Raw genomic sequence first — 14,593 nt, 5'->3', positions numbered from 1 at the left:
GCTCTGCCCAGTTGTTGTCCGTTGGGCAGAGTCAAACACTGGCAACAAAGAAAATGGTTAAAGAGGTCAGATGTACTGCATATTTATATGTATGCTATTATGAAGGGCTGACTAATGGATGCATAACACTCTTGTCTGATGAATAACTGAAGAGGGTTTACTTAAAGCCCATTTTCTCTACACAAGATTATATATTAAGTTTGAGAAAACAGGACACTTGTGAGAAAGCTCAAACTGTCTTTTGGTCAGACCTAAAACACACTGAAATAGATAGAGCAAAGGGAGCAGATATTCAGGGGGTATTTAGCTCAGACACATAAGACAGATAGCACTGGTCAAGCGCATTATAACATTCCCTGAAATACATGGCACTGCAGGGCCAGTGCAAGTTTCTTTTGAAGACAGTGGACAAGTATGCTACTGCACGGCCGGTCAATGCAAGCTTCCTTCAAAACCATAGAACAAATGGTGTAGTGCTAGGTCAGTGCAAGCTTTCTTCAAAGACATTAAACAAGTGTGGTACTGCAGGACCAGACAGTTCAAGCTTCCTTCAAAGACACAAAAAAGTGTGGTACTGCAGCGCCACTGGAAGCATCCTTCAAGGACATGGAATAAATGTGGCACAGACTAGCACTATTTAATGCCTCCTTTAGATACAATATATAGGCAGTATGTTTTCCATTTTCATAACCTCTAAATTTCCAAAAGCGAACAAATTTACTGATCAAACTTTATAGCGCATAGATTTGTCATTTGTGCATCACCAAGTAAAGTGTCTTGATGTATTTTGAACCTATTAAAATCTTTGTTTCCATCATACTTTAGAATTAGAAAAAAGAGATTCATTTTTGCATTCCTGTCTCTATTTATTTTGAAATATCTGTACAGATTATTTATGAGTATTTAAATGCTGTGTGTTAGAAGAAAACAACATTCTACAGCTTTTTCTTCAACATCAACAAGATTTTAACATATTTCACTTCACACGATCTTCACACCTTGCAGTAAACAAAAAGAAAAGTAAACCCCAGTCTCCATGTTAAAAGAATAAGCAGCAAATTGTTGAAGACTAGACTGACATTTGACTGTCTTTGAACGCACAATAAATGTGACAGTAGAAAAACAAAATTGAAAGTCATCTTTAGTGCTCCTCTATTTATCTAGTGCTCTGGAACTCCAGCATGATTATTAATGTGCCCTCTGAGGGCTCACGGAGCTGTTGTAGTTGGGTCTCTTCCCACCCGTGGGCCCCGGTTCATGGCACCGGCTGCATCACTGGTAGTTACACCCCTGAGTTTCAATTTCTATCAATGTAGGAGGAAAGCACGTTGTGTGTAACATGCACAGTGAAATCGAAATGTGGGTGATACAACCATAGTAAATGGGTAAGGAAGCGAGCACTTCTCTGACCTGGAGTTCGCGCCGGAATTCCGAATGTAGTAGCACAGCCAATAGCAACAGCGATAATTGCTAGTACCAGCATCACCACTGCAGAGATGCAGATAAATCGTCTGGAGCAGCATCCAAGGTTGCTGCAGCTCTTGCAACAGTCCTCTAAGAGAAACAGAAAAGGGTTAATGCATGAAACGCCCAGGAATGGCGATTTGGGCTCAGCTGCTCTCTAGTTATGAACCAGCAAGATAACTTAAAACAACTTAGAAAACTAATTGGAATTGAGAAATTGAATTTTATTTTGTTAGCATTTTTAGTCGTGCCACACCCTTCGTGCTTTAAGAAGTTTTGATATACACAGTGGAGCACAGCATCATGTTAAACAGTGATGTTGAGGTCTGGCGTTAGCCAAGATCTTTTGATTTGACTAAAGATTATATCTAAAATATACTTGTAGGAGTTTTCTGCTAGGTCTCTTCGTCCATCAATCTGCTATTGGGCCATTCACATTTTCTTCTGCCCACTACAGCATACACCCAGGACACCCTGGGGTAGTGGTTCAACCCACTTCAGCCATTGGTTAAATTTAATGTGAGTGACAGTATTCAATCCTTTCACAATGATCACATCCACACACAACATAGTTCCCTTCAATGCCATGGACTACTCTGACAATTTATGCTTTTTGAGACCAAAATATATTTTTGTTTTTAGCTAATGTTTTTCCCACTGCAGCAAGGGCCTGGCAGCTTCTCCAAAAATAAACATTTTCAAAAACCCTGACAAAACAAAACAAGCATTGAAAAAACCGAAAGAGGGGCTGCTAACACAAGCACTATTGGCTATGGCAATGCTTTTAAGGGGTACTGATCTGAGGGCACTAGCAGGGGCTCACTGACACAGGGTCATTGGTAAACAAGCACTGTCACAGGCAAATCCACACTCACAAAAGGACACTGACCTAGAGGACCCGTAAACAGGAGCACCAATATGGACATGGGAACAGCGAGACTGGAACGCTCACTTAGGGCATAAACCTAATCCTGGGACACTGTCATAGGAAAGTTTCACTGGAAGACTCAAAGAGGGATGCTAAAACAATGTTACTGACAGATAGTGACACTGGGACACAATATGAGAACAGACACAAAACACAGGTAATGACACAGGGAAACTGACTGGGGATGCAACACTACTGTACTGACATGTGGATACTAAGCTTTATAAAAGTTTACAATTGGTAGTAGCAATCCCAAAAGGGATAAACCGCACCTCAAGAAGAAAAAGCAGCAGTATAATTTTTTGGTTAATATAAGCGTGAATATTTGTACAACAATGTAAGAAGGTTGGGGTGCTAGAATAAACAGGAGCACCAACTACCATATGGTGCTGTTGGCAAGTTACAAGAACATGCACGTAAACAAATAAAAAAATACCGTTATAGCACACCCTTAGTTAGTCACAATAAGTTATATTCAAACATATATTTCATATAAGAATATGTCAAGGCAATATATATCAAAATCTCAGAGTCCAAAGGCGAATATAATGTGTCCAAATTACACACTGGTTTTCAAGGACTTTCCACAAAATAAATGAAAAAGATCTCCTTTATTTGTGTACAACAAATTCCCAGCAGTTAATGAAGCCAACACGTATTTCGTCTGTACATGTCAGTATTCAGACTTTTTCAAGGCAAACTAGACAACCAAGTCGGGCTTCTACATCGCAACCAGTCTCTGCCAGCAACAGCAGTGAGAGAACTGGTGCTTCAGGCCATGATTTGTGTGGATGTTCTCATTACCATAACCAGGAATTTTTCTATTGAACACGCTTTGGATTTAGTGGTGGACTCGCCAAATATTCCAAGAGCATTTGATTATTTTGAGTTCATTTGGACACCACCTACAAGAAGGACTCGTTGCGATCTGGAACCCCGACTCGGTTGTCTAGTTTGCCTTGAAAAAGTCTGAATACTGACATGTACAGACGAAATACGTGTTGGCTTCATTAACTGCTGGGAATTTGTGGTACACAAATAAAGGAGATCTTTTTCATTTATTTGGTGGAAAGTCCTTGAAAACATGTGTGTGATTTGGACACATTATATTCGCCTTTGGACTATGAGGTTTTGATATATATTGCCATGACATATTCTTATATGAAATATATGTTTGAATATAATTCATTGTGACTAACTAAGGGTGTGCTATAACTGTATTTTTTATTTGACATGTGGATACTGACAGGTCTCTGACACAAGGCCATTAACACTGAGATACTAGAATACTGATGAAGTGGCAATGGCATGGTGGGCAGAGCTTAATTTGTAAAAACAAAATAAGTACCAGGGACCTCACAAGAAGATCACTGCAGCTTACACCACCCCATTACCCCTAACAGAGATGCCAATGACAGTACCAACACAACTACTAACCATCCCCCTCCAACAAGTGTGACAATTTACACTATTTCAGGCCTCCCAAAGCTATAAGAATGGTCTGGGCGGAAGATATTAGTAATTTCTAATGTATATTAAATGAATAAATAACTGTTATTGTACTTATCATTAAATTAAACAAAGAGTGCCACCATGTGGCAGACTAAGTGCCGGTGTTCAAAATTAAGTGCCAGTGCCGATCATCGGGAACCACTGGCTCAAATTAAGCGCTTGATTTGCGGCTAGTAATATTGGAATGTTGACATGGTTTATATAAATTGACACTAGGACACTGACAGCGGTGCACCAGCAATCACATGGCAACCCCCTACTCAAGGACACTGCAACTGGGATACAGATATTTGAAAACTGACATTGGAACACCAACACTTCCCTGGGGAGATTGACTTGGGTACAGTGACTCTGGAACACTGACAGAGGACACAAGCATTATTGTGGAGGCAATGGCATGGAGCAGTGACAATGGGAGACTGACATAGAGGGAGTAGGATAGTGACCGTAAGAAGCTTGGACACAACACAAGGAAAGTAACACAAAAGGGAAAACTGGCACAAGGGCACTACCTATGGGTACAACACAAGGGGCTACTGACAAACGATACTGCCATGCGGACATTGATGCTGGGATAATAACACAAGGACCTGAAATGGAAACACAGGAATAGAGACACAGGCATTGAAATTGACCCTGGGACACTAACATGAACATTGGGTATGGCAACAATGCTGAGGGTTGCTACCATAGTAACCTTGACTTGGTACAAAGAGAGTCTGAAACTAACACGCGGGCATTGACATTGTGATGTTTACAATGAGACATGGACAATGACACTGAAGTACTAGCGTTGGGATATTGACACTGGGACGCTCACACTGTAGCGCTGGCACTGGGACACAGGTAGATCGGACACAGGGACATTTGCATTAATACTGGAACACAAACAGGGGGAACAACAGAAACTGACTCACAGGTGCTAACACTGACATAGGGTCATAGATGATACAAAACAAGGGTACCAATAGTGTTACACTGCCACTGGGTCACTGGGACTAGAGCACCAACACTGACAGAGAAATAAATGCCAAGGGCGGCGCCACAGACACTGGGGGACTACGACTTGTACAAAAATACTGACAGGAACACCAACATGGAGATGCTGACACTAAGACACTGACATGAGCAGGGATACAGAACCACGGGGATATTGATCCTGGCACGGAATCACTATTACCGACATTGATTAGTCCATCACTGTCACTGGCACACAACTACAAAAAGCATGAGACAGTTAGACTTACATAGGACCATTGACAATGGTATGGTGACACTAGTACAATTCTATGATATTGGGATGGGTTGTTTGGCACTGGGACAATGTTACAGGACAATGAAACTGGCAGAGGGGCTTGTTGGTTATAGCACAGCCTTCGATAAAGTGGTCTGAAAACGACTATGGTGGAAGTTAGAAAACAGGGGCATTCCACCAAACCTGTTGAAGGCAATCAGTTCTCTCTACGAAGATACCTGGGTGCGGGTTATTTATTTATTTATTATTTTATTTATTTAGAAGTTTTCTATAGCGCTAACAAGACCCGAAGGTAGCAGAGCGCTTTACAGTAGAGGGAATGAAAAAGAGAACAACATGATACAAAACCAATAAAAGCAATCAGCGAGCGACAATTTGGAATGAGGAAAAGTTCGGACAGCAGGCCTTCTTGGTAACAGGATTCAACGTTACCGCATGGATTCTGGGGACGCTTGCTGATCCAAGTTACCCACAACCAAGGGAGCGGATAAGGCACAAGGATTTGAGTTGGCTCTTGAATTCTGCATAGGACGGTATAGTTCTGATGTGCGGGAGGATGGCGTTCCATATTTTGGGGGCATTAAGACATACACAGAGAATGGGTTGAAGCAAGGATGTATGCTGGCCCCCATCCTCTTCAACCTCTACACAGCAGATCTGGGGGAGGCCCTAAAAGGAGCTAGTCTAGTAGTACCCAGACTTGGAAGCGTGATGTTGCCAGTGCTACAATACGCCGATGATACAGCAATACTGGATCATACAAGGGTGGCCCTAAATGCTTTAAACAACTTCAATAATATCAACAACCTGACAGTCAACCAAGGAAAGAACAAGGTGGTCATTTTTGGGACATACCATCGGAAGAAGAGCACACAATGGCTAATGGGCAATCTACAAATCAACCCGGTGGACTCATATAACGACTTAGGTGTTTGGTTGACAGAGCGGGGCAAGGAGAAGGCCCACCTGAAACAACTGAGCTCCAAGGCCAGCAAGTTCACACACCTATTAAAACAATTAAGCCTCCACTTGATTAGCCTGTCAGCTGGCCCAATATTAACTGTCCTGAAAGCGAAACTACTACCAGCTATCAGCTACGGTCACCTGGCCTTCCCCAGGCTACTGGATGCTGCCCTTAATTCAGCCCAAGTAAAGGCATACAAAGCTGTGCTCCACATCCCAAGGTCAGCTAGGAAGGCAAGGCTTAGACTGGAGCTAGGCTTAGCAAGGCCAGACCTGAAATGCCAGGGGGAGATTATAAAGTTATACTTAAGGATACTAAGGGCCCCGATTCACTCTCTGAAATACCCCCTGAGAACAATGTTCGAAGGGTCAGACACGGCCTGGCACATCAACCTAGGAAAAACCCTTAAAACATTGAAGATCAAGGAAGACAGCATTCCACGGCTTGACATCCCCCTGAATGCTTGGAAAAGATTCATAAACCAGTAAGTGTGCGAAACCTCCTTTGATCTGGACATCAAATCGCTCTGTTCAAGCACCCACCTAGACCCTCTGAATAACTCCTACACACTCCAGCGAGAGGCGAGCAACGAAGTGGACCTCGAACCGCCAGGCTCCACTCCCCTACGGATGTACCCTGCCGTAGTTCTCCCCTTTACCCCAGTACCAGACGGCCATACCGGCGTCAGATTACCCGTGTACCGGGTTGGAATTATCACCGGTCACTAAATTCTCACAACAAGCGCTTTAAGCCCTGAAGAGTCACAGGCATCGACCTGTTGACGAAACACGTGTCGGCTGGCGTTGTTTTTTCACGTGAAAATCATCATAAAAACCATCCATTAAGAAAACCACCGGTGTCGACCACTTCATTGCATACAAATGTATTAACCTTTGATCATATATGTGTGCCCAGGACTCTGTTCAACTCCTACAAAGTAGGCAAAGTACAACCTTACCTAAGTGAGGCTCTTACTCCACTGGCCCGAAGCAAAATACTCTATATGAGGCTAACTATACTAGGAATTGCCGATTTCAACCCTGCATGGGGCCACCAAGGTGGAATCTACAAACTGCAGACTATGCTTCTAATTTCTAATTTAAAACATTTATAGAGAGCAACGTCCACCGAGCGGTTTCTTGGCGCTAACAAAGGTCCGAATTACTGAGGATTGCAGGGGTAAGCGAGTTTATGAAGGGAAGGCCTGTCTAAACAGGAACGTTTTGAGGTCTTTTCGAAAAGAGGCATAGTGGGTGGCAAAACGTAGGTGATCAGGCAGAGAATTCCAAAAAGTGGGAGCCAAGGTAGAAAAATTGGCACCACCCCACTTTTTTCGCTTAAAACGTGGGGTTTGGAGGAAAGCTTTGGAGGAGGACCGGAGCTCTCTGGAGGGGACATATTCGCTTATCAGCGAGGAAATGAAGGCCGGGGCAGTGCCTTGCCGGGCCTGGAAGGTCATACAGGCGGTCTTGAAAAGGGAGCGCTCCCTGATAGGCAGCCAGTGGAGCTCCCTAAGAAGGGGGGAGGAATGATGGTAGCTTGGGAGACCGTAAATAAGCCGGGCCGCGTGGTTCTGCACCACCTGGAGCCTCCGTAAGCTGTATGCCGGAATGCCATTATAGAGGGCATTGGCATAATCCAGCCGCGAGATTACCAATGCGGCCATGATCAGTTTGAGAGCCTGGGGGGAAAAAAAACGGGAAACGGTACGGATTGTTCGAAGGGTGAGGAAGCAAGAGGAGACTACGGAACTGATTTGGGAGTGAAGGGTGAGATGACTGTTCATTTTCACTCCCAGTGTTTTTACCGTGACTGAAGGGGTAGGGGCGGGACCAAGAGTGGGGGGCCAAAAGTGGGGGTTCCAGGGACTGGATGAACCACCAGTGAGAACCAACTCGGTCTTCTCCGGGTTCAATTTGAGGTGGTTGTGGTTCATCCAGTCCCTGATGAAAATCATAATGGACTGAAAATTAGAAACAGAGCGAGAAGAGGAAGAAAGATCGAAGATGAGCTGGAGGTCATCTGCATCATTAAATACAGTGACCTCCAGCTGCTGAAGAGCGAAAATAAGAGGGGAGATATAAAGGTTGAATAGTAGAGGAGAAAGGGAAGAGCCCTGGGGGACACCACAGGTGACGGGGAGTGAGGTGGTCGTGAAGGCTCCCAGCCGAACCGCCTGGGTACGGTCCCTCAGAAAGGAGGAAAGCCAAACCAGGGCTGTTCCCTGGATTCCGGCCGCCCCGACACGGGACAAGAGGATGTTGTGGTCCACCGTGTCAAAAGCGGCGGAGAGATCCAGGAGCACCAGCGCCTGGTGTTGGTTATGATCCATTCCCTTCCTGAGTTTATCTAGGACCGATACCACGACTGATTCGTTCGAGTGTCTGGGACGAAAGCCAGCCTGGCGGGAAGCCAGTCCCCCATTTGCCTCTACGTGGGCGCTGAGTACCGCGGTGACGTGGCGCTCTAGCACCTTGGCCAAGTAGGGCCGTAGGGAAATGGGGCGATAATTGGCTGAGATGGATAGGTCCGCGCCAGGCTTCTTCAGTATGGGCACTATGATGGCAGATTTGAGTGCAGGTGTCACGACTCCCTGGGTCAGAGAGTTATTCAGGAAAGTGACGGGGGGTTCAGGGCAGAAGGAATAGATTTGTTGCAGAATGCGTGCAGGACAGACATCTGCGGGGGAGCCCGATTTAACCTTAGGGAGAATCTCCAAGAAAGCTTCCTGGGTAAGGGGGGGAATAGAGGTAAGACAACATGGGACGGTCGGAGGGGGAGGGTCGATGAAGGCAGATGAAGGGGGAGGGATGTTAGCCTTGATGGTAACAATCTTGTCTCGGAAATATGAATTGAGTTGGGCACATAAAGACTGGGATGGAGGAATTTGGGGTGAGGCTCTGTCAGAGAAGGCTAGATCATTCACTATGCTGAAAATCTCCCTGGGCTTGTTTTCAGCTGACGTGATTTTGGTAGAGAAGTAGGTGGTTTTGGCATCAAGGATTGCCGTTTTATATTTGGCAAGTGCAGAGAGATAGAGGGTTTTTAATGAAGGACAGTAGTCCTTCCTCCAATGTCTCTCTGCTTGTCGGACGGTCAATTTAAGTTTTTTTAAGTTGCCATCAAACCATCTATTTGAATCCTTGGGTCGACGGGTGGAGATACGGCGCAAGGGAGCTTCAGAGTCACAGCCTCTGGCTAGCCAGGCATTAATTGCCTCGGCTTGAGAGATTGACGAGAGGCCAGCAAGGGTCGGGGTGGAATTCCGGAGCAAGGGAATCCTGGTGGCATCTCCTATGCTGCTGCCCGAACTTCAACAGCGACCGATGGCGACTCCTGCGTCCAATCTGTATTACGAATGGATAAAAGTCTTGCAGCGGAGAGTCAGCTTTGTGCATATCCACCACCAACACAACAACACTAGCAAGACTGGCAAAATTCACTCATCAAATCAGGCTCGCCCTAAAAGCTGCTAATGAAAGTTATAAAACGCGGGCGAAGGTTACCGCAAATCTGGAGGAAGCAAGCTTAGCGGCCCTAAACATCCTTAGCCCGCCAGTCTAAGACAGCGCTAACATCAGCGAGGGCCAAAAGGAATGTAAGAGGCGCTGCCACTATTCTCTGTTTATCCAGTGAGGCTTCAAAAGGGGACTTCATAAAAACACGCAAGGTCACACAGCATTGACTATAACCTCCGGGGAGGGACGATCATGTTGGCACAGGGGTGCAGCGCTCAATTTTATGTAAGATAAACAGTTGCTTTTAGTATCAAGGTTTTTAGCTTTTATATGTTGATCGTTTTTACTGTAATGATTTTAATTAATTGAACAGTTAATAAATACAAATACATGGGGATAGCGGGTACCGATATGGATACATTGACTTTTGGAGACACTAACAATGTGATTGACACTGACATTAGGAGGCTGATACTGTGAAACTGATTTGGACCAAGGGATGGATGGATACAGGGCCACTGACACTGAAACTTACAAAAGGCCACTTACAATGTGACAAGAAGACTCAGAGAAATAATGCACGGACACAAAAATACGTTTGTGTAGACAGACTGGGAGACCACAGACATTCTGACTATTGGTATTAGAACAAGTAAGTCTATGGTCCTAAGCAAACAATAATGCTCTTTAGCAGCCGTCACAATCGAGAGGACATGCTGGTGGCAAATGCTGCCACTCACAATACTTTCTAACCTATAATTTTGAGATAATAAAGCAGCCTTTCAGCTTCAACACACAATGACCCCTCAAGCCTGGAGAAAATAACCCCATTACCTGTCTCTCAATGTGAGTTCCCTGAAAACACCTGTTTGGTTTTCAGTACTGGCAGAAGGCCCCATGATTTCTGTGTCAAAGTGCAGAAATAGGGGCTTCAATCAGATTAGGGGTGCTGCAAGTGGCTCTCCTTCCCCTCATTTTTTAGCCTTCTTCATCATTTAAATTGCACTCCCTGCCACCGGTCCGGTCAATTTGGAAGCACTGCGAAAGCCCCTACAGAGGGCGAAAGAGGATGGTACAGTGTGAGGTTCCTCCACTCACCGTCAGTGACTTGGGGTCCAAGCAGTGCTTATTTTCTTTAAAAAAGAGCAGGAGCCTAAAGTTTTTCTTAAGAGCCCAACACCAGCAATACAGAATGGTGACGTTGCCAACTACCAAGGCTGCCTAGTTTTGATTCCACTTCATACCTCTTTCTTCCACTGATCTACATTTCCTTTCCCTATTTACAGTTTCTTTTTGATCACAGCTTTCCTCCTTTGTCCCTGATTTCCTATCTTTTTCTTCCTCCATCTTTCTCCCCTTTCTACCTTTATCTCTTTTGCTCTGGTTCGAACTCTGATGATGGACAATAGTTCTGGGTCCCCAAAGATGAGTACTGGACTGGTACTCAAAAGTTACAATCCCCTGCACAAAATAAGCACTGAGTGTCACAGCTGTGGAACCATGGCTAGATGGCTGCCTGTCTAGATCCTGCTCCTGTGCCTAGTGGAAGTAGGCGCATTGCTACACTCATTGCCTGAGCTGTGCCCATGCTCTCACAAACCACCCATGCCTTCCTTGCTTACCTCTCCTGCCTACTGTTCTATGGAGGTTTGTCCCACCGGAGCCAGGTGCAGTCCGCGCAGTGCTGACAGTCTGTGGGAGCATGCCCTCGTATGCATGTTGTTTATCTGCTCCTAACTATGGGTCTTTGTTAGAGCTTAGAGGGTGTCTGGGCCATCCTATGTTGAATGTATGGGCGTATATGCTCTCTAAATAGGACGGAAAGGACATTTGCTGCTTTTGGCATTGTTCCTGCATCCACCAAACTCCAAATAAGGTCCCATGTGCTTATGTGATTAGAACTGTATTTAAAACTTCAGTGAAATAATTTCAATGGTTGTTAATAAAGTGTGCCTCAAAATATGGAATTTGCCAAACATTTCCACAAAGGTACCTAGAGCAAGAAAGTGCAGACTCAGGTATAATTGCATTTATGTTTGATTTACTTCTGATCAATTTTACTGGTTGGTGGCGCTTTCAAAACAACTTTTGACAAACATTTCTAGAAAACTCCCCAAAATCCTGGTTCGCTGTGCTTTAAAAGGCACAATTTCTGCTAATCATCCCAAACAGTTGCAAAGGTAGATTCAGGCTCCTAAGAATACCAAAACAGATGTTGCATTCATTAAAATGAAACAAATTGTGGCATTTTAAAAAATAAATCTAGTGGGGGTCACCATGTCTAACCCCAACACACATTTAATACTGTAATTGTTCCTTGGAGTTTGCCCCTTAAAACTTCTACCCCCTCAATTCCGGCCTGTTTGGTCCACATTGAAGTGGAGTGAGATTGCACTGGTAAAGTAAATTCTTTTTGCTTCCTGATGTCATAAGGCTTCTTGCTCGCGCGCCACCCGGGTGCTTGCTGGGATCGGGCAGGCAGAGGGTGGTGTGGTCCTTGAAGAGTGGCCTGTCTCCTTAACTGCGGTGAACGACCTAGTGTTGTCGCAGCCCTCGCGGCAACATGGGAAAGGGGGACAAGACCCAAACTAAGCTCCCGTTCGAACAGCGCCGAAACAAGGCCCCAGAGCCCCAGGAGCCGGAGCCTGCGCAGCAGACTAAGGGTACGGAAGGCACGATCTACTCTGATATGAAAGAACTGCTGGCCACAATGGAGAAGGCCTACAAGACAGTATGGCGTCTATAGGGACTAAGCTTGATGCCCTGACGTACCGAATGGACCGCATGTCAGAGAGAGTGGACAAACACGCGGAGCGACTAGACATGACGGCGAGACGCTTGACCGAAGTTGAGGAGGCGCAGACGGAGCTGGATAAAGACCGCAAACAACTTGACAAGCTGCTCCAGGTCATACAGGATAAGTCAGAAGACTTAGAAGCCCGTTCTCGGCGGTCTAATACGAATCACGGGTATTTCAGAGACGACCCACACAATGAAAAATTGAGCTCTTTATGGAAAAACTATTGATTATGGGAGATGATGTCTTCTAACCCATGTTTATAGTAGAAAGGGCGCATCGTACGCTGGGTCCTCACCCTCGCCCGGGAGCTCCCCCGAGACCAATCATTGCCAAGTTATTAAATTATAGAGACAGGGACACGGCACTGCGGATTGCTCGTGAGAAGGGGAAGCTACAATACGAGGGCTCTGACATCTCGCTGTACCCGGATTTCACGGCTAAAGTGCAAGAAGCAATTACGAGACCTTGGCCTGGACTACGCCATGCTCTACCCGGTGAAGTTGCGAATTAATCGCCAGGGCCATTCCCATTTTTTCACGGACCCTAAAGACCTACAAAAGGCCCTAAAAACGTGGGCCAAGGAACAGAAAAGCAACCCCAGGAGTCCGAACGGCGCGGAGGGACAGAGCAGCCGACTGGACGACCAGGAATAGGAGCGCCGCTCACACTGGGGGGTGGGCGCTCGGTTTGGGCGATGAGAGACCAAGCATTTGACCTGGAGCCTGGGTCTGTATCCACGAGGCCCCTCTCTGCCTGGGCGGAGGGGGGCAGCGAAGTCCTGAGACACCATCTAGTGATAAGCTGAACTACGAACTGGTGAGAACTTTCCATTTCCCCATTTAATGCATGACTTTAGGCGACATGCGGCTGCATGCACCGCGACGGAGCACTCCCAAGGACTGCCTGAGCGCAGCTGGTGGGGTGGCTGTTCGATTGTTGGAGGAGGCCAGGGAGTAATAACGATTTAAGTATAGCTCTTATTGATCTTTATACTTGTGGTGATGGCGCAAGGGGCGAGATTGATGTAAACTTGCAACGACAAACCTTCTTGTTTCACTGGCAACCTCGGCCCTAGCGCTGTATGCACTGTTGGTCCCTGAGGGGGCTTATTTGAGTTGTTTGGGATTGTTTGTGGGGGGTTGTCTTATCATGCTAGGCCGTGTTTGGGTTGGTCTGCTGTGGGAGGGGGAGGGAAGGGGTTTTGATTAGGCCAAGTTGGGAATGGTCTGCTGCGGATGGGGGGAGGTGGAGAAATGGGCGGAGAGAAACTTTACTGTTCTACGGCAGTTACACTGAATTCCGGGCAACCAAATTTATGCATCATGCTTCACGGCGTACCACACACTAGGGGCACAAGCGATACACAGAGCAATCACACGGCACATCTAGATTCCACGCGTGCTAAGGAAGTGAATCCAATGCGATGGCAGGTAACATAGATAGTACACGCACTTGTGGAGAAGTGTGGCTCACTGGTTAGAGCGGCAGACTCTGATGCAGAGGTCTGGCCCGGACCAGGGTTCAATTCCCGTCGCGGCAGGGTCTTGGGCTCTATGTCCTCGGACCCGATAATTCTCTCGCCTCGGTGCCTCCTCTAATCATGGGTCGCACTCTGCAACTCTGGGCAATAGTTTACCTAATCTCCACACCGGCCCTACCGCTAGGATGCCTGGCTTCACCTTGGGGTGCCCAGGAGTGGGCACCTCACAGGAACAGGCCAGGATGGGTTCCTCAGCGGCACAGCGCAGGGACACACTGGCTAGTGTAACCAGGCGCTTTATAAGCTCAGTATTATTATTATTATTATTACTAACAGACCTAGGGCACTCACGTGCAATGTGCGAGGCCTCGATGACCACAGAAAGGTACGGAAAGTGCTAAGCTACTTGCAGCACCATAGTATAGACCTGGCCTTGATTCAGGAGACCCATCTCCCTATGGATAGTAAGATGCTACATTGTAGGGGACTAGTAGGCAACGTGGCGGTTGCGGGCTTTACCACACACGCCAGGGGCGTCATGACATGGGTGAACCCCAAAGCCAAGCTGACACAACAAACCCTAGAGGCAGACTCGGAGGGCCGATATGTAATTTCTAGATGCACTGGACTGGGCATGTCCTTAGTTATCATCAACACCTACAGTCCCAACTTTGACTCCCCAGAATTTTATAGAGTTTTAGCGGGCAAACTCCGTTGTTATAACCCTAATGA

The 14,593-nt window shown here is 46.2% G+C and overlaps 1 protein-coding gene across 1 annotated transcript in view; it reads right to left on the bottom strand.

The window, feature by feature from the left end:
• LDLRAD1 (low density lipoprotein receptor class A domain containing 1) overlaps positions 1–14,593 on the bottom strand; it is a 154,503-nt gene that overhangs the window by 127,414 nt on the left and 12,496 nt on the right. The window contains exon 2 of the mRNA XM_078670403.1: positions 1,411–1,554. Within this exon, the coding sequence (XP_078526529.1) occupies positions 1,411–1,554 (144 nt within the window). The remainder of the gene's footprint in view (positions 1–1,410; positions 1,555–14,593) is intronic.

This window comes from Lissotriton helveticus, chromosome 1_2, assembly GCF_964261635.1.
Source record: "Lissotriton helveticus chromosome 1_2, aLisHel1.1, whole genome shotgun sequence".
NCBI lineage: Eukaryota > Metazoa > Chordata > Amphibia > Caudata > Salamandridae > Lissotriton > Lissotriton helveticus.
Note: the sequence above shows the minus strand (reverse complement) of the source record. Positions and strands in the feature narration are given on the sequence as shown.